The sequence below is a fragment of the Colobus angolensis genome, unplaced genomic scaffold, assembly GCF_000951035.1.
Source record: "Colobus angolensis palliatus isolate OR3802 unplaced genomic scaffold, Cang.pa_1.0 Scaffold142, whole genome shotgun sequence".
Lineage (NCBI taxonomy): Eukaryota > Metazoa > Chordata > Mammalia > Primates > Cercopithecidae > Colobus > Colobus angolensis.
The window spans coordinates 95784-115887 of record NW_012114511.1 but is presented as its reverse complement, the minus strand read 5'-3'; the positions used below and the strand labels follow the sequence as shown (position 1 = coordinate 115887).

The 20104-nt window shown below is 45.6% G+C and overlaps 1 protein-coding gene across 1 annotated transcript in view; it reads right to left on the bottom strand.

The window, feature by feature from the left end:
- PCBD2 (pterin-4 alpha-carbinolamine dehydratase/dimerization cofactor of hepatocyte nuclear factor 1 alpha (TCF1) 2) overlaps positions 1 to 20104 on the bottom strand; it is a 52807-nt gene that overhangs the window by 31933 nt on the left and 770 nt on the right. Inside the window, exon 2 of the mRNA XM_011935356.1 lies at positions 15491 to 15622. Coding sequence (XP_011790746.1) covers positions 15491 to 15622 — 132 coding nt within the window. The remainder of the gene's footprint in view (positions 1 to 15490; positions 15623 to 20104) is intronic.

The window sequence follows — 20104 nt, the reverse complement described above, 5'->3', positions numbered from 1 at the left end:
ATATCACGAGGTCAGGAGATCGAGACCATCCTGGCTAACATGGTGAAACCCCGTCTCTACTAAAAATACAAAAAAATTAGCCAGGCACGGTGGCGGATGCCTGTAGTCCCAGCTACTCGGGAGGCTGAGGCAGGAGAATGGCGTGAACCCGGGAGGTGGAGGTTACAGTGAGCCGAGATCTTAGTCTCTCATGGTTGGAGGCAATTGACTAGAGACACCATGAGCAGCCCATTTTCTTCTCTGATGTCTCAATACTGCATGCAGAACAAAGGCACAATCAATGCTGCAGTTCTCGGAAGCGCCCTGTGGCACTACAGAGCACTCTCTCTCATCTCTCAGACACAGCAACTTAGTAGCCAGATAAGCTGGTCACCATTAGGAATCATCGATGTCTAGGAGTAAGGAGATGAGGGAGAGGAAAAGTCCCCAGTGAGAGAGGGTTGTATGTACCCTGTAGGGAAAAAAGATGAAACACTATGTTCCCTTGGGGCTAAGTACACTGACTAGGATCATCCATGGTGAAGCAAATCAGGGGCCCTCATGCATTCAAAATACAACTAGGTAACCTTGGGCTAGGTACTATAGGAGACGTACACAGGTACAACCCAAGTCTCTGTCCTCAAGGTGCTTACACCTTAGCTGGAGAGAGACACAGGTAAACAGTTACATGACCCTGTTCATAATCTAAGTTGCATTTAGTCTCGTCCTAACTTTGCCACTAGTTCGTTGTCACCCTGGGCAAACCACATTACCCCTGGGCTTCAGTTGCCCCATCCTTTCTAGCTCTAACATTGATAGGCCCTATATCAAAGCTCTAAGATGTTTAATTAATATCAAAACAAGGCTGGCCTGGGAACAATGGCTCATGCCTATAATCCCAATACTTTGGGAGGTTGGGGTGGGAGGATTGTTGAGGTCAGGAGTGCAAGACCAACTTAAGCAACATAGTGAGACTTTGTCTCTACAAAAAATGTTTTAAAAATTAGCCAGGCATGGTGGCGTGTGCCTGTAGTCCAACCTACTTGGGAGGCTGAGGCAGGAGGATCACTTGAGCCCAGGAGTCAGAGGCTGCAGTGAGCTACGATCACACCACTGTACTCAAGCCTGGATGACAGAGGAAGACTCCATCTCTAAAAACAATTTTTTTAATTTAAAAAATAAGCCTGAAAGAGCACCATAAACAAGTATAAGAAAACTCTAGGAGTGAATTCTGAATGGAAAGAAAGACAACAGACTAATGTCTGAGACTATCAGATCTGTATAAAGCATATGCGTTCCACCTCCTCTCCAGGCTGGCCTGTGCCCCAGCCACCGAAACCACGTTTGCTACGGTCACTGATGTCCTCCATGCTGTCCTCTGGTACTCATCTTTGTTGGTGTCTCAACAGAATTGATACTTCCCTCTTTTTGAAACACCATATTCTTTTGGATTCTGTGACATGACACTGACCTGATTTTCTTCCTTTTTTTTTTTTTTTTTTTCTGAGACAAGGTCTCGCTCTATTACCCAGGTTGCAGTGCAGTGGCACAATCACAGCTCACTGCAGCCTCAAACTCCTGGCCTCAAGTAATTCTCCTGCCTTGGCCTCCCAAAATGCTGGGATTACAGGCATGACCCAGCAGCCTTTTTCCATTTCTCTAACAAATCTTTCTTGTCTTTGCCAGCTCCTCTTCTTCTAACTCACCCCTAAATGGACCAAGTCCTGAGCCATCCTCTCTTCCCACACTGTAATTTCTTCTTGAGTCATCTCATCTATTACCTTGGCTTTTTTCCATACATACCTATGATTCTCCAGTTATCTCCAACCCAGACCTTACCTCTGGCTTTCTAATTCAGACATAAATTTTCTGGAAGCTGACATTTGGAAGTCTCACAGCACTCCCATGTAACAGTGTCCAAACCAGTAATCTTGATCCCTGCATCCCATTCCTCTCCCACACTTCCCCAGCTCAGTAAATATCACTTCTAGCCACCTATTTCCTCCAGGCCCGAAATCTGGGAGTCATTCTTTTTTTTTTTTTTTTTGAGACGGAGTCTTGCTCTGTCACCCAGGCTGGAGTGCAGTGGCGCGATCTCGGCTCACTGCAAGCTCTGCCTCCCAGGTTCATGCCCTTCTCCTGCCTCAGCCTCCCAAGTAGCTGAGATTACAGGCACCTGCCACCACACCCAGCTAACTTTTTTGTATTTTTGTATTTTTAGTAGAGACGGGGTTTCACCACGTTAGCCAGGATGGTCTCGATATCCTGATCTCGTGATCCACCTGTCTTGGCCTCCCAAAGTGCTGGGATTACAGGCATGAGCCACTGCACCCAGTCTAGGAGTCATTCTTAATACCCTTCACTCTTCTTCCTTACCATCCACTACCACTCCTAGCTAGTCAGAGAAACGTGAGTATTCTGTTTATGTCTGCATTTTCTATAAGAATTATGTGTGCTACCACCGGTTTCTGCTCATGTAAACTCCTAAAGCTCCAGTCTCTCCACTTCTCCACTTCTCCTCTGTCACTGTCCCAGTTCACAATCTCATGCTATGTCCACCCCAGTGATGATCTCTCACCTGGAAAGATGTGACAGCCTCCTTACTACTCTACTTGATTTAACTTCTTTCCCCTCTATCCTCTGATTGGTCTTTTTAATGCATCAGCTTATTCCTTCCCTGACCATGCTCCTCAAAGAGAATTAGGTCTTCCCATTATTCTCTCTCACAGCAGCCCTTTCTGATGCAGAGGCAGTATCTGAGCCACTAACAGTATGGATTGCCTGGAATCCAATCCTGACTCCACACTTACTAGCTGTGAGACCTTGGGCAAGTCGCTTAGTCTAAGTCTCAGTTTCCTCCTCTGTAAAATTTGGGAAATCTATTTCATAGGGTTCTGTGAAGATTAAATGAGTGAATACATGTAAAGTCCTTCCCACAGTGCCATGGCCCATAGTTTAAGTGTTCACTAACCATTTGCTGTTAATATTTTCCTTCCTGGCACTTAGCATAACTTGTAATTATATATTCACTTTTTTCTTTGTTTACATTCTCCCTCCCCCACTACACTGTATACTCTATGAGGACGGGGACAGTACCGACTTTGTTAACTGCTATACCTCAGTGTCTGGCACACTGTCTAGCCTACAGTAAGTGTTCAATAACTCCTTATTGTTAAGTGCATAAAAATCAAGAAAAACTTTCTAGAAATAGGTGGGATGTGAACAGAAGGGGCAGGATAGGGTGAGATGGAGCATGGAAAGGAGAAGAACGGTTTGAATAAAGGAAGAAAAGAACTGAACCGAGGAGCTGGGTGTAGTGGCTCACACCTGTAATCCCAGCTACACAGGAGACTGAGGCAGGGGGACTGCTTGAGCCCACGAGTTCCAGGCTGCAGTGAGATATGATTATGCCACTGCACTCCAACCTGGGTGACAGAACAAGACCCCATCTCTAAAAACAAAACAAAAACAAAAAAAAACACTGAACTGAGATGGAAAGGGTCTTGGTTCCAATTCCAGCATGGCCACCAATTTTTGTGGCCTTGAGCCTTGTTTTCCCCACTTCTTCAGTTAAAGGGATGACTAGGTGACCTCTCACGTACATTACAGTTCTAATCTCTGAGGAAAGAGGCTTCTTGCAGAGTAATTCGAGGTAGGCTTAGGGCTGGGCTGTGGGCAGCTTTGAAAACCTCTGAGAAGATGAAGCATGCCCTATAAAATATAATCGGAAGGCAGTGAGATTATCTGAGCAGAGACCAACTTGGTCATGACAAAGTGGCACGCAGGCCAGTGGGGGTAGGGAGAGCCTAAATGTAACATGTGGCCAGGAAGCTCCTACCAGAACTCTAGAGGGAAGGCAGCTGTATCCAGGCCAGCAGCAGTCCTGTGAAAGGCACTACAGGACAACTGACCAGTTCTTGGTAACAAATCACCAGGATAATTGTTCCGTTTCAGGTCTAGGTGCTTTAGAGGACGGTGGTGTGGCTCCTGAGAGGAACAAGCCACTTGAAGGACAGTTAGAGAGACAAGAGTTTGCTTTCAGACACCCTAAACTGGTGGGAAAGCTACCCCAGGAGAGTACACCACAGGAACCCCCGCACTGTACTCTGTAGCCCAGCTCACTGAACCCATCTTAGGACCCTCATTTCCCAGCACACTGCAGACAAGGTACGTCCTCTTACTCCCCGTCCCTGACCTATGCCACCTGCTAACCCCTCCCTTAGTGCCTTCCCTTACAACCACATATCGGACTTTCAAGAACCAACTCGAAATCCCCCTTCTGCAGGCAGCAGCCACCCTGGAGTGCACCTCCTGGGGCTCATTAGCACAGCACTTCACATTTTAGTACCTGACTAACATGGTGAGCTGAAAAAATCAGTCACCTTGTGCAATTCAGATGTGCCACCTCCCCAGTAAAACTAGGAGATCTTCTGGGCAGAAATGAAACCAGTTCCTTCTGTTCCATCTTCCTCCTTCCGCACCTTGGATCCAGAGCGGCACTAGCCCCTCAGTGGATGCAAGCCCAACAGCTCCGCTGGGTTCACTAATCCTGACAGAACCACACCATGTGACTCCTGGCCCAGCCAGCCTGGGGCTGCTCCACACACCTGGTGCATGTCCACAGACAGGGCTGCGATGGCAAGGACAGAGCACTTGAAGTCAGTTTGATGTATGATATAGCAAAAAGCCTCAGCAGCTGGGCTCATGCCTGTAATCCCAGCACTTTGGGAGGCCAAGGCAGGTGGATCACTTAAGCTCAGGAGTTCAAGTCCAGCCTGGCCAACACGGTGAAACACCATCTCTACTAAAAATACAAAAAATTAGCCAGGCTTGGTGACGGGTGCCTGTAATCCCAGCTACTTGAGAGGCTGAGGTGGGAGAATCGCTTGAACCTGGGAGGTGGAGGTTACAGTGAGCCAAGATCATCACACCATTGCACTCCAGCCTAGGTGACAGAGTGAGACTCCATCTCAAAAAAAAAAAAAAAAGCCTGCATCCTGCCCTGTTGGCAGAGAGCACGCGAGCAAACAGAGTCAATAGCAGCATTTGCTGTTTTGATAGGATTGATTTTAATGATACAATTAAATGACCTTTGGTTGCTCAACAGTGATACCTGGGCTACTCCCAAACAAGTACAGCTTTGTTTGTTTCAGCTGGCGAATATTCCCTTCCTCTGGGAAGTACGGTAAAACCCATTTAAGGGAGAAAACTAATCCAGCAAGTAGTCCTTGGAAAACAAGATCTCGCCTAAAACAACAAAAACAAAAAAACAACCTTTCTATGTCACAGTAGGATCTAAAAATGTTGCTGTGGGAACCAGAGATGTGAGTCTGGCATCTGGTGACTGTGACATGACCCAGTATGACCACAAGTAATTCCATGATCTCAATCTGGTTTAGTGTCCTTCTGCGAAATTCAGTAAATGAGTCAGAATGCCCCACTCCAACCTGGATCAAAAGCGCAATGTAATAGTAATTCTCTGCAACACAGGGGAGAGACTATTACTGCTTTGTTTTGTTTAAAAGGATGTAAGAAAAAGAGCAGAACACAGAGAGCTCAGAGCCAGGGAGAAGAACCTCAGCCACCTGTCCACACTGCTGGACCAAATCCCTCCTGAGGGCAGAAAGCAACTGGCTGCTACCCAGCCACAGGAATGTGACTGCAGCACTGTTTCTGCTAAGAACATAGTGGCTGTTCAGCTGCTACAGCTGCTCCATCAGGCACCCAATATTTGTATTCTGACACATCTAAATGCAAGTTCTGTGTCACGGCCCTAACGCACCACAACTATTGACAAAACTCCTGCTGTGCAAACCCGAAAGCTGTTGAAAATGGCAGTACTGAAGCGGTGGGCAGGCATACCAAAGAAAAACAGAAACAGAACAGAAAAGAGCAAGACCAAAATACTTTCAAGTTATTATTTAAGGTCTCCTTTCAATTATTTTCTGCAATTATTGAGCCAGCAGTCTATTGTTATTAATTCATAGTCAACCCATTTAAGCGGTACCAGCAATGCAGGCAAATGCCTCAGTAATTTCCTAAGTTTTGAGTGTTATTTTCTTGTCAGTTAAATTTAAAGCAACCCATTTGTGACCACTTTATACCAAGTTAATCTCATCTAAAGTGCTTCACAAACCCTAACAGCTACACTAAGGTTTTATACTAATGAAAGCAATTTACATAAATGAAATTTATGTCACTGCATTTCATGACAAATTTTTTATTTTATAATAATTATGGTATTTATATGATAACATCTGTTGATATTCACAGTCTAAACCTGGCACAGATTTAAACCCACAACATTTTCCATGCATCATGTACATTATCTGTGAAAAGCAATAAAAAAAGGCAGTGAATGCATTAATCATACCAATATCATCTGCAAAGCATAAATCTGAAATACCTTTCACGTCAGCTCAAACTGCTTTTTTATTTTTTACACACCTGATTTTACTCCATCTGTAAAAGGGCAAGACAAAGACTGTTGAGGAAATTATACTTCTTGGCTGCTTGACTTTTTCAAAATACTCAGGCTAAGTTCTGTAAACAGAAGATTTACTACATGACTAAGAGAAAATGATGCAGTTAAAAGTCCGTTTTTATTAAAGGATGGTGTAAGGACCATGGTGTTTTCACACTGCAGTGTGGTGTCATATTTGCATTGTTGACACCTGTTTTACATTCCTCCTCATCTATCTATTGCATGCGTTTTTACAAAAACACGCCAGGTCTAGACCTATTGTACAACACAAACAGCAGCAACAAAGCTCCAAATGATAACATTTCAGGCTCTTATTTCCCTACCCCGGTGGACGCCAACACTGACATTCCAGCCACCTCCTAGGAGCATCAACATGGTCCTGCTCAGGAAGAACTCCAAAGGGAACACCAACATGAACACTACACAGATATTTTTACTAGCTTCTCACGTTTTAGGTAAAGTTTGCTAAAATATGAGTGTCTCTATTCTATTCCAATGAAAACTATGAACACTTTCTCAGGTTTCTAGTCTGCTGTGGTTACAAAGCCAATCATGGGCACATGTTAAATGCAAGCTAGTGTGTGTGACAGCCATACGAGTTTTCACTTTACCTGGTGCTGGACACACAAACATTAGATTATACTTTAAAATCAAAACAACACTTTATTTTATTTTATTTTTTGAGATGGAGTACTCAGTCGCCCAGGATGGAGTGCAGTGCCGTGATCTCTGCTCACAGCAACCTCCGCCTCCCGGGCTCAAGCCATTCTCCTGCCTCAGCCTCCCAAGTAGCTGGGATTACAGGCACCTTCCACCACACCCAGCTAATTTTTGTATTTTTAGTAGACAAGGGGTTTCGCCATTTTGGCCAGGCTGGTCTCGAACTCCTGACCTCAGGTGACCCACCTGCCTCGGCCTCCCAAAGTGCTGGGATTATAGGTGTGAGCCACTGTGCCCAGCACAAAATGACATTTTCTAATCTATATGATGCCCAGGCCACAGGCATCCTCTTTGGGAGTGCTTCCCTACCCTCCACAGGTAGAATATCCTCTTTCAAGAGTGCATAGATGCATTACTCACCCATAACTTTGATGTGCACAACAAAGAACAATCAAACCCAAACTAATTCATTCACAATGAGAGCTATCGAGACCTCCACCAATATCCTGTGGAGGATTGTTAAGACTTTCATCAGCAGTTGTCTTTCTTCTGGTATCATCAAGCCTTTGACTTCACTAAGTGTTTCAAAATGTTCAACATAAGCCTATTATCAAATTCCTCAATAAAACATTTTTATAAAGTAAGGCAGCAACAGTAACTTTGAACTGCTCTACGCAGGAATCTCTGTGGGCACAGGAAAAGAAACATTTTACAAACCCCAAAGTCACATATGGTGCTACTGCTGCTAGGATGTGCAGAGTACCACCAACCCAGCCTGTGCGCCCAAAGGACTCTTCCTCCCTCCCACTGTAGCTCCAGAAAGCTTCAGTGGCAGCAGCACAGCAACCAAAAGGTGAGGGTGTCGAACAAGATACAGAACCAATAAAGCTTGGACCTTGCCCTGAATATCAACCAGCTCATCTGATTCCATCCAATACAACTGAATGCCCTGCTGGGCAGGCCCACCAAAGAAAGCAGAGACAGGGCCCAGGAGCTCCTCTGCAGAGAACCACAGCTGATTCTCATAAAGCTTGGTCCCTTCCTCCTGAATCACCATTGGAAACTCCTCATGTCCTACACACAAAATTTATCATTCACCCAGGTGCCCAGCCACTGCCACTTACCTAGTCCTGATCCTGAGCTTATTTCCATGCTGAACAAGGGTGGCCCCAGGTATTCAGGAGTGAAAGAACAGGGACAGCCTTCTGCAGGGCAGAAAGGGGTGTTGCTGCCTGGTCTGGCTGGGCTCCTGCCCTGGAGGGCTCCACCTGCTGGCACCTGTAGTAGTTATTTCCTAGGTTCCAAAGCCTCACCTTCTGCACCTACTTTTAAGCTTAAAATTTCCTCAGATTTTGTAAGCTTCCAGTTCATCCCATACATGTCAATGCATAACAAAATCTGTCTTTATGGGACACTTACACCCACATTTCTACCTGACATTTTGTTCTTTCAACACAGACATCCTGCAGTTACCAAACACCTAAGTTTATATGTCACTTGCAGACCTCTCCCACCTTCTGTCTACAGGAACAACAAAAAAAGCAAAGCTCCTTTACAAATGCCAACCCCACCCTGTCTGGGTCCAAGTGCGGAAACTCCCTGCCTCGAGTCCCACCACTGCCATGCTCTGTCTGCTTACGGAGTCACTGTCTGTCACCAACATACTGCCCATTCAACCATGATGCACTGTGGAGCCCATGTACCACCATCGAGGGTAGAAACAGGAGGCTAACAGCAACTGATGCCTATGGCTACTTCATCCACCTATGCTAGGAGAAGCCCTTGAAAATTCTATATTTATAATCTGCAAGTATTTGTATCCATCTGAGCTATCCAATGAATTTGGATTATTTGGAACTAACCATACCTTGGAATAAAACTCTGAGAGAAAAGAAGTTCAAGTGTGTTTTGTGGGCTATTTATTATTATAGTAAACCTGAAATAACTCAAAGCTTCAGGAAATAGGTTTTTCATCCAGGGTCACTGAAATATTTCCAACATAGTTCATTTTCTATAGCAGTAAAAGAAATGAAGACTAAAGTAAACTTGTGATATCACTCTACACAAACTACATAAGCAAACCATTTCATTGTAACACCCACCCAAGTATAATCAGACTCCTGAAATTTTTATTGAAAATAAAATGAAAAGACTAAAGAACTGAAAAATGCTCATAACCTATTGAGCAATAGAAACAAAATGAATTTTTTAACCCTATATTCAGCAAATATTTTTTTTGAGATAGTCTCACACTTTTGCTCAGCCTGAAGTGCAGTAGTGCAATCACAGCTCACTGTGATCACCTCTACCTCCTAGATTCAAATGGTTCTCCAACCCCAGTCTCCCTCCCACGTAGGTGAGACCACAGGTGCATGCCACCACTCTTGGCTAATTTTTTTTATTTTTGTAGAGATGGGGTCTCCCTGTGTTGCCCAGGCTAGTCTCGAACTCCTTGGCTCAAGCAACCCACTCACCTTGGCCTCCCAGAGTTCTGGGATTACAGGCATGAGCCATCATGCCTGGTCACCCAATTTTTTTCAATATGACACCACCAAATGTGGGTCACACTCTTTCAGGAGAGCGTGTCTTTAGTTCTGATTGTGGCTTTGTCCAGTCTGTAGAGCTCAGGCCAGGAGAGGTGACGCCGTTGCCATAAGTATACGGAGCACAGCAGGCCTCCCTTTAAACCCCGCTGAGGGCAGGGCTGCAGCAAGGGAGACATGTTCTCACCAGGGTGTGCATATGCTCATGGAAATGGCTGCTCACAATAAAAAATTAGAGGCCTGGTGTGGTGGCTCATGACTGTAACCCCAATACTTTCAGAGGCTGAGGCAAGGGGATCACTTGAGCCCAGGAATTTGACACCAGCCTGGGCAACATGGCGAAACCCCCTTTCTGCAAAAAAAAATTCAAAAATTAGCCAGGCGTGGTGGCACACACCTGTGGTACCAACTACTTAAGAGGCTGAGGTGAGAGGATCGCCTGAGCCCAGGGAGTTCAAGGCTGCAGTGAGCCATGATCACACCACTGCACTCCAGCCTGGGTAACAGAATTAGACCCTATCTCAAAAAAAAAAATTAGAGGCCCACAGGGCTTTAAAGGACATCCCCATATATCCTATTTGCATACATGCAGAACAATATTTAGAAGATAAATTTCTAGGTTAGGAAAATGGATATGTGAATTTTTTTTTTTTTTTTTTGAGACAGAGTCTCACTCTGTCACCCAGGTTGGTGTGAAATGGCATGATCTCGGCTCACTGCAACCTCCGCCTCCCAGGTTCAAACGATTCTCCTGCCTCAGCCTCCTGAGTAGCTGGGATTATAGGCACACGCCACCATGCCTGGCTAATTTTTGTATTTTTGGTAGAGACAGGGTTTCACCATGTTGGTCAGGCTGGTCTCGAACTTCTGACCTGGTGATCCGCCTGCCTCGGCCTCCCAAAGTGCTGGGATTACAGGCGCAAGCCACCGCACCCGGCCCTGGTATGTAAATTTTAAAAGTTGATAGACATTGTTCAATTTCCCTTCAAAAAGATGATATCCACTGGGTTTACATGCAGTGGCTCATGCCTGTAATCCCAGCACTTTGGGAGGCCGAGGCAGGCAGATCACCTGAGGTCAGGAATTCAAGACCAGCCTGGCCAACATGGCGAAATCCCGTCTCCACCACAAATACAAAAAATTAGCTGGGCATGGTGGGGTGCCTGTAATCCCAGTTACTCAGGAGGCTGAGGCAGGAGAATCACTTGAACCTCGGAGGTGGAGGTTGCAATGAGCCAAGACTGTGCCACTGTACTCCAGACTGGGTGACAAGAGTGAAACTCCATCTGAAAAAAAACAAAAAAAGATGATGTCAAATGACACTCTCAGCTCATCACTATCACCTACCCATCACAGCTGCACTTCCCTACCTGGCCGAGACTCCGAGGGCCAGTGTTTCAGTCCCTCCCTTTTTTCCCCTGTCCCTCTGTTCCTCCACTGCATTCATTTGGCAAAAGTTCAGTCCTTCTTAAGCCCAACTCTGCTCCCACTCCAGCTTGTGCACAGCAGCTGAACACAGCAGAAAAAAAACATACAAAGTTTTCACTTTAAATGTTTGACCCCAAATCTGTAGTGACACTGAGAACTGCCTAGCAACCAGCCACATTTCTCAAGTTTTTTCAACAGCTTAAAGTCTCCAAAATGACTATTCCATTCCTTCTCCTATCTCCCCAGGTCTCCAAAACTCTTCCCTTCTACCCCTACTTGCTCTCAATTGATGATCTCACTAAAAAACAAAAGCAATCAGGAGAGAATGGCCCTCTTTTTCCCAGGATGAATGTAACAGCCTATTGGCATCTAGACTACAATAGACATAACATCGCTGTGCCTCAACTGCCCATCTGATCCCGTCCTCGCCTGCCTATCCAGACTACGCTCTCACAATGATCCCCTCTGACAACTCGCAAACTGCTGTCTCAGCCTGAACTCCAGACTCTTACTCACCTCCTAACCCAATAACTTCATTTGGATGACTAGTAAGTGCCTCAAACCTGACATGTCAAAACAGGATTATCACCTCCATAGCCCTGCCCCCCACACTGCACCCCATCTTCCCCAGCTCAGTAAATGGCACCAGAGGCACTACCCTTTACTGTACAGCTTGAACCAACACCTTGGTGCCATTCTTGACTCTCCCCTTCCTCACATCCAATCATTCAGCAAGTCTTGATTATTCTACTTTCAAAATAAGTGGAACCCTACATTTCTCTCCATCCTCACTGATACCTCCATAGGACCCCCGTCATCCCCGGTCTAGACATCTGCAACAGTGTTCTACAGAGTTTGCCTGCTTCCACTCTGACCTTCCTACCGCCTATTCTGAGCAGAACAGCCAGGGTGATTTTTTAGAACACAGCCACAGGATGACACTTCTCTGCCTGAAATCCTCCATTAGCTTTCCTTCACAGAATAAAATCCAAACTCCTCACCACGCCAAGAAGGCCCCCATGCTCTGACCCTTCCCCTCGTCTTCTCTCCTACTCCACTCCACACTGGCCTTCTGCTTCTGGCTCAATCATGCAAGGTCTTTCTGCTTTGGGAACTCCGTGCTTGCTGTTCTCCAGCTGGAAAGCTCTTCCCTTGGATCATCATGTGCTGAGCTCCTTCACATTATTCAGGCCTCAGAGGTCCCCTCCCCAGAGAGGCCTTTCCAGACCACTCCACCTCCAAGAGTGCCTCTGTCCCCCTCCACTCCAATTCCCTACTTTATTCTTCAGGGTACTCATCACTAGCTGAAATTATATTTCCTATTCATCTGTTTATTGTCTATCTTCCCAGTGGGATGGGAACTGTATGAGCTTAAGAGTAGTACCTAGCACACAGAAAATGCTTAATAAATCTTTGTTGAATTAATAAATATTTTATGATAAAATTAAAATGTTTTTAAAAAATGTAACCACATGTATAACTGGCATGCTCTGGCATACTTGGCAAACAAACATATCCATGGAGAAAGACCAGAAGAGAACAGAGAAAAATAAAAGTAGTTGCGATTGGAAATTTTTTTTATTTACACCATCCTATTTTAATGTTATGCTGTTGTTACAATAAAAAACAATAGCTTTTCTATCCTAGATGAAAGATGAATGATAACCTGTCAGTGCCAGAGGGTCCCTACTCTACTCACTAGTTGTGAGCAAGAGAAAAGCAGCTCCTGATACCTGGGCGCTGGCCTGGTACTATCAACCAGTCCTTGGTCGTCTCCTTTCGAACATCAACATCAACATCAGACAAGGCCACTCTGTGACCATGATGGATGAAGGCAAAAACAAGACCACTCTGCAATATCTGAACATAGACAAAACATGAACACTGTCCAAGCCACAAAATACCAAACATCCTCCTCTCCCAGCTAACGAGTGACTATTGCTTCTTCAATTTCAGCTTTGGCACCACTTTAATCTACTCTCCCTATAGATACAATTTATTAAAACACTAAATGACAGAATTACCCATTTCCTGACAACATCTAATCCAGAGCAAAGTCCCCAAATCACTACACAACCCCAAACCCTATACTGGCTCACCCCATGGTGCCCTTCGGTGTGCATTCTCCCTCACTGCAATAAGCAATAAGCTCAACTTGTTTGACTGTAGGTGTGTTCCTAGTTGTGTTTCACTGGAGGGCACTCACAACTGTCAGGACACCGGTACCACTACAGGCCATGGTACATGCAGAAGTCATAGGAGCCTGGCTGGAAAACTGACCCCTGGATATAATCTCAGTGTTGATTCTCTGAATACATTCCCTGACATCAGCTGATTTTCTGGTCATTTGCCTCTTTTTCCTAAAAGTTGGGAGAATGGGAAAAAAAGTCTACTTAATTAAATGCCCCAGTGAATAATGTTACAATCAATCCAGTATGCTTCCCTACCATTGCTGAAAGTCACCCTGAGCGCAAGGTCAGAATGGTGCTGGAGGACTGAATCATGGGCAGGGCCTGAGGCAACACCACTCAAGTACTTTAAGCCACATGTTCAAGCCCAATAAATTAGGCCAGGTTTAAAGAAGTCAAGCTGTATACATGTAAGAATTTTAATAAGCTTGGAAAATGCTACCTAGAGCTTATGCACAGGCTTACTGTACCAATGGGATTCCCTGCCACCAGCCACAGCGTGCTAAGCTCCTGACAAGAGCTGTCGAGCACGTGGGGCAGCAGGGACAGGGAGCCTGCTTGGTCCAGGTTTCCTTAGGAGTTGGAGACTCACAGCAGAGGCTGGCAGCCAGATGGAGAGAGAACAGAATCGGGCATGCAGCTCAGAGGAGCCAGCGGCATTTACTAGCAAAACATGCCGAAGGTTTCTTTGGTGTGAATCTGGTCCTCACACACCCTTCGAGAAACTAGCAAACACTGTAATCAATGTCTGCATTTATCAAATGCCTGTTTGTACCCAGAACTGTGTTAGGTACAATACAGAGTTATTTAAGCAAACATGGTCTCTGACTTCTAGATGCCGACACCCAATATAAATAAAAACAATAAATCTGTCCAAAGGATTACCAAACTAACTGAACAAACAAAATAGTCAAAAGTGTTTACCTTATATAAATGCAGTGGTGTAGTAACTGAAGGTTAAGTCACGGGAGATGACTCTCTAAACAGGGTGGGTCCCTCATGGAACAGTTACCTTGTGAAAGCTGACTTTCCAAGGGGGAGGGCAGGTTTTAAGAAAAGGTTCAGGATCTGGCTACTGGGCTGGAGAAAAATAAGCCAATCAGGGAAAAGGGTGCAGCCTGGGAGATGGCTGAAAGATAGAAATTTAACTGCAGGAAGAAAGAAAAATTACCAACGGCCCAGAAGAAGTAGGGGAAAATAAGTCAAGCAGGTACATCTTCCTCAACCAGTTTTATTCATGCCCCTTTCGGTTAAGTATAAAAAGTTTAGCCGGGTGCGGTGGGTCACGCCTATAATCCCAGCACTTTGGGAGGCTGAGGCGGGTGGATCACGAGATCAGCAGATCGAGACCATCCTGGCTAACACAGTAAAATCCTGTTTCTACTAAAAATACAATAAATTAGCCGGGCGTGGTGGCAGGCACCTATACTCCCAGCTACTCAGGAGGCTGAGGCAGGAGAATGGCATGAATCCAGGAGGTGGAGTTTGCAGTGAGCCGAGATCGCACCACTGCGCTCCAGCCTATACAACAGAGCGAGACTCCATCTCCAAAAACAAAAGAAAAAAAAGAAAAAAAAAAGCTTAGGCTGGGCACAGTGGCTCACACCTGTATTCCCAGCACATTGGGAGGCCAAGGCAGGAGGATCGCTTGAGGCCAGGAATTTGAGACCAGTCTGGGCAACATAGCCAGACCCTGTGTCTCCAAGCAATACAAAAATTAGCTGGGCATGGCACGTGCCTGTAGTTCCAGCTAGTTGGGAGGCTGAGGTGGGAGGATCACCTGAGCCCAGGAGGTAGAGGCAGCAATAAGCCACAATCATACCACTGCACTCCAGCCTGGGCAACAGAGCAAGACCCTGTCTCAAAAAATAATAGTCAATAATAAAAAGCTGATGCTCTCTTTTAATGTTATTTGAAATTTCAAAAGAAACTACATATCCTAACCAACACCAAATCAAAGCAATAGTGGTTTCAGAATTTGTATTCCAAATAACACAAACACCCCTCTTCCCCCAGAGCTAAACATCACCCAGGTGTGGGTGGTAGCAACTGTCAACAAGGATGTCACTCCATCACTGAATTCTTAAAGAAGGGAAGAGTTGAATCCTGGATCTGCATGGGACCAGATAACTGGCAGAATCAGAAAGAGTTACAGCCTACGGTGACCAAAATAGACCACAGCTCTAGCAAGAATTTGTAACAATTACCTGATTAAAACTGTGGAAGGAGAATTCTTTGTAGATGGCATCTCTCTCACTTAATTCCGACCATCCTGCTGCTTTAAGGTCAAGTATAGCTTGGTTCCTCTCCTCTGCAGTCAACCTGTGAGTACCTGACGACTATGAAGAGAACACATTTCATATCTGAAAATGTAGAAGTTTACTCAAACTCAAACTTATGGCTCCTTACCTTAAGCAGAGAAGTAGAAAAGTCTGAAAGGCAACAAATTCTAACCATCTTTCATTCCTTTGTTCTCACAAGAGAGACCAAAGCAAAGCTAGCTCTGTGCAAAATAAGCTGCCTCCATGGTATGTAACCTCTGGCCCACTTACTGCTGCCTCAACCTTCACAATTCAGCTTCTCTGGTTGGTTGGTTGGTCGGTTGTTTTGAGACAGGGTCTCGCTCTGTCGCCCAGGCTGGAGCGTAGTGGTGCAATCACGGCTCACTGCAACCTCCGCCTCCTAGACTCAAGTGATCCTCCCACCTCAGCCTCCCCAGTAGCTGGGACTACAGATGCACACCACCACACTCAACTAATTTTTTGTATTTTTGGTAGAGATGGATTTTAACCATGTTGCTCAGGCTGACCTTGAATTCCTGAGCTCAAGCGATCCGCCAGCCTGGACCTCCCAAAGTGCTGGAATTACAGGCATGAGTGACCATGCCCAGCCCTTCTGTGGCTTATTACAGATACAACAAAGATCAACTATTACCACTGGCCATCTTGGACACTGCAGAATTCCAGGACTTGTAGCAAGTCTATTGGCAGGACCAGAATTAGAATTCAAGGCTCCAAACTCCTGGTCTATTGCTCTTCGGATGGCCCTACATCACCTCAGTAGTCTTCACTACTCTCTGTTGTATCTGTAATAAGCCAGAGAAGCTGAACTGTGATGTCTGAGGCAGCAGTAAGGGGGCCAGAGGCAACATACCATACAGGCAGTTTATTATGTACAGAGCTAGCCTTGTTTTGGTCTGTCTTTTGAGAACAAAGAAATGAAAGATAGTTTTAAGTATTTAGAATTACCATCTCCTGTCACATCTAATGAAAACCAATCCCTGGATGGGGAAAAACAAATGCACAATTACATACGATTTTATCTAACTTCTGGGGGTCCACAGATTCTCTGGACTACAGGTAAAAAGCCCTGGCCTCAGTGGGGTGAGTTTATGAAGCCCTTTTCTCAGAGCACCAGTCAGACAAACTCTCTCCATAGTTCGGCCAGAGTACTGCCCAGTCCAAAGCACTTGTGTGCACTGTCTGGCCTGTTTCTACTCACCATGGGGATGACATTCACAAAGCCAGGTTCTGTTGCTTAACAGGCCCACACTTCCCATGCTATTGGATTTTTAACTAAATAACTTCAAACATCAGGGTCAGAGAGAAGAGATGGACACTCGACTCGAAGTCAGGAAAGCAGGGTTCTCATTCCAGGCAATACTTCCTGCCTTAACTACTTGCAGAGTTACTGTAGGCTCAGGTGAGAGAGACGCTGTCACCCAGAAAGATGAACATTAGTGAAGGCTCCTCATCAAGGGCAACTGTGGGCTAAGCTGCATTCCCTGGATTCTCTGCCATTAAGCTGCAACTCACTCCCACTTCAGAAATCCTAAAATCTTTTATCACTAATATTAATTAAGAGATCAAAAAGATTTTACCTTTAGACAACTTATTCTATGAAGATGAAGAAAAAAACACTAATGAATCAGTTTTCTAGTTTTTCTTCTTTGCTAGGTCGGCTATTCTTCCCCACAACTAACAAAAGAATGAGAGTACTTTTTTTTTTTTTTTTGACACCAAGTCTTGCTCTGTCGCCCAGGCTGGAGTGCCGTGGTGTGATCTCAGCTCACTGCAACCTCTGCCTCCCAGGTTCAAGAGATTCTTCTGCCTCAGCTACCTGAGCTGTGATTACAGGTGTGCACCACCACACCCAGCTAATTTTTTGTATTTTTAGTAGAGACAGGGTTTCACATGTTGGCTAGGCTGGTTTCAAACTCCTGACCTCAAGGGATCCGCCCACCTCAGCCTCCCAAAGGGCTGGGATTACAGGCATGAGCCACCGTGCCCAGCAGAGAATACTTTCTAATTAAACAAAAATATGCAAAAGCTTGTTATTAAAAACCACTTGCTAGATTAGTTGGGCATGGAGACACACGCCTGTAATCCCAGCCATCCAGCCTGCGCAACAGAGTGAGACCCCATCTCAAAAAAAAAAAAACATTTACTAGGGCCAGGCACAGTGGCTCACATCTGTAATCCTGGCACTTTGGGAGGCTGAGGTGGGAGTTGAAGACTAGCCTGGGCAACACAATGAGACCTTGTCTCTACAAAAAAAATTTTTTTTTAATTGCTGGGGTGGTGGACCATGTCCATAGTCCCAGCTACTTGGGAGGCTGAGATGAGAGGATCACTTGAGACCAGGTGACTGAGGCTGCAGTGAGCTATGATCACCACTGCATTCCAGCCGGGGCAACAGAGTAAGACCCTGTCTTTTAAAAAAAGGAAAAAGAAAGAAAAGTAAGTAATAAACAAACACCATTTACTATTAAGAATCAAAAGACTCATTCATCAGTTTTTCAGTGACAGTTCTGAAAAACTTACACGTACATCTATCATAAGAAATCTAAAATTCTTGGCCAGGCGCCGTGGCTCATGCCTGTAATCCCAGCACTTTGGGAGGCCGAGGTGAGCAGATCACAAGGTCAGGAGTTCGAGGCCAGCCTGGCCAAGATGGTGAAACCCCATCTCTACTAAAAATACAACAATTAGCCAGGCATGGTGGCGCGCACCTATAGTCCCAGCTACTCGGGAGGCTGAGGCATGAGAATCACTTGAACCCAAGAGGCGGAGATTGCAGTGCGCCAAGATTGCACCACTGCACTCCAGTCTGGGCGACAGAGCGAGACTCCATCTCAAAAAAAAAGATAGAAAGAAATCTAAAATTCTTATTAATTTATTAAAATTCTTATTAAAACACTTATTTTGTCAACTCGGAGGATTCTGGAAAAGAAACAGAATTATATGTGCCCACATTGAGCAGCTGCAAAGAAAACCATTCAACATGCAGTGGGGGCAGGCACCTGGAGTCTGTGGAACACACTCTGAGCTGTTTTCTCTGAGTGCTGGACCATTCACATCCCCACTAAACTCAATGGTATGCACTTTATGCCCAAAACAGACACCTGCCCAGCAGCAGGGACCACGCCGAGGACTGGGAAATGGACATAACATCAAAGGCCCCCATGAGGGCACATTCCCAACGGAACCCTTTGTGGTGGGCTTAATTTTTCAGGGGGTGGGGAGTAGGCTAGGATTTGAAGAGAGTAAACTAGATCCAAGGCCTTTGTTACTTTTAGCTATGGGATGCTAAACTTCGCTTTTCTGAATTCCAGGATCCTTCTGTCTGTAGTGGGAATTTTATAATATCTACCTGCCAAGATTTTTTGAAAGGCTTAGATTACAGATCTTGAATGTGAGGGTACCTAGCATTGAGCCTGGCACGTGGCAGTGCTCAAATCATGTCTGTTGATTCATTCCTTCCCGGAACACCCTAATCTTACTGGATCACTAGCACCTGGGGCAGAGTATGCCTGAAGACACGCCTAGGTGACAGTAGGCACTCAACTTGTGTTCTCCCCTTCGTGGCCAAGAAGCGGCGAAGTGCTTGTCTTCCTCCGTCTTCGAGCTATTTTAAATTTCTTCTATTAAATTTCTTTTATTCTATTAAAGAATTTCAGGCCAGACGCAGTGGCTCGCGCCTGTAACTCCAGCACTTTGGGAGGCCGAGGCAGGTGGATCACCTGAGGTCAGGAGTTCCAGACCAGCCTGGCCAACATGATGAAAACCCCTCTCTACTAAAAATGTAAAAAATTACCTGGGCATAGTGGCACGTGCCTGTAATCTCAGCTACTCGGGAGGCTGAGGGGGGAGAATCGCTTGAACCCAAGAGACGGAGGTTGCAGTGAGCCGAAATCGCGCCACTGCACTCCAGGCTTGGCAATACAGCGAGACTCCGTCTCGAAAAAACAAAACAAAACAAAACAAACCAAAACATTTCAAACTGAAATGGGCGGTTAAAATGCAACGTAAAATGAGATGGTGAGTTTAACGCACCACTTTTCCACTAGGTGGTGCTGCATGTTAAAATTTTATTAATTTCTACAGCAGGAAAACTGACGGCCCCTTGGAAGAGGAAAGAAAAGCCAGTAAGTCACCAAAAAAAGACAATTTATTAATAACTCCTCCAAAACCTCTGTGGGCTCCCTTTGGAGTGAAGCGCGAACAGGGAGTCGCCATAGGGAGCCGGGCCCGCAGCGCAGTTCGTCCTCAGCACAACGAGCGGCGGCGGCGGGCACCGAATTGCTCTGCAACTATTTTTCACATCTGCCTTTTGTAATTGAACAAAACTCGTTCCCATTTGTTTCCGGTTGGCAAGTTCGTAGGCTTCGGCGGAGGTGTAAAGCCAAAGGGCAAGTGGCGGAGGCTGCGGAAACCCCAGTCTATGAGCTGCGCGCCAAGCAGGTGCTCAGTCCCAGGACGCGGTGACCCGACGCCCGAGCTTCAAGGCCTGGTCCACGCCCGGGCCGCCCCAGTCCCGCC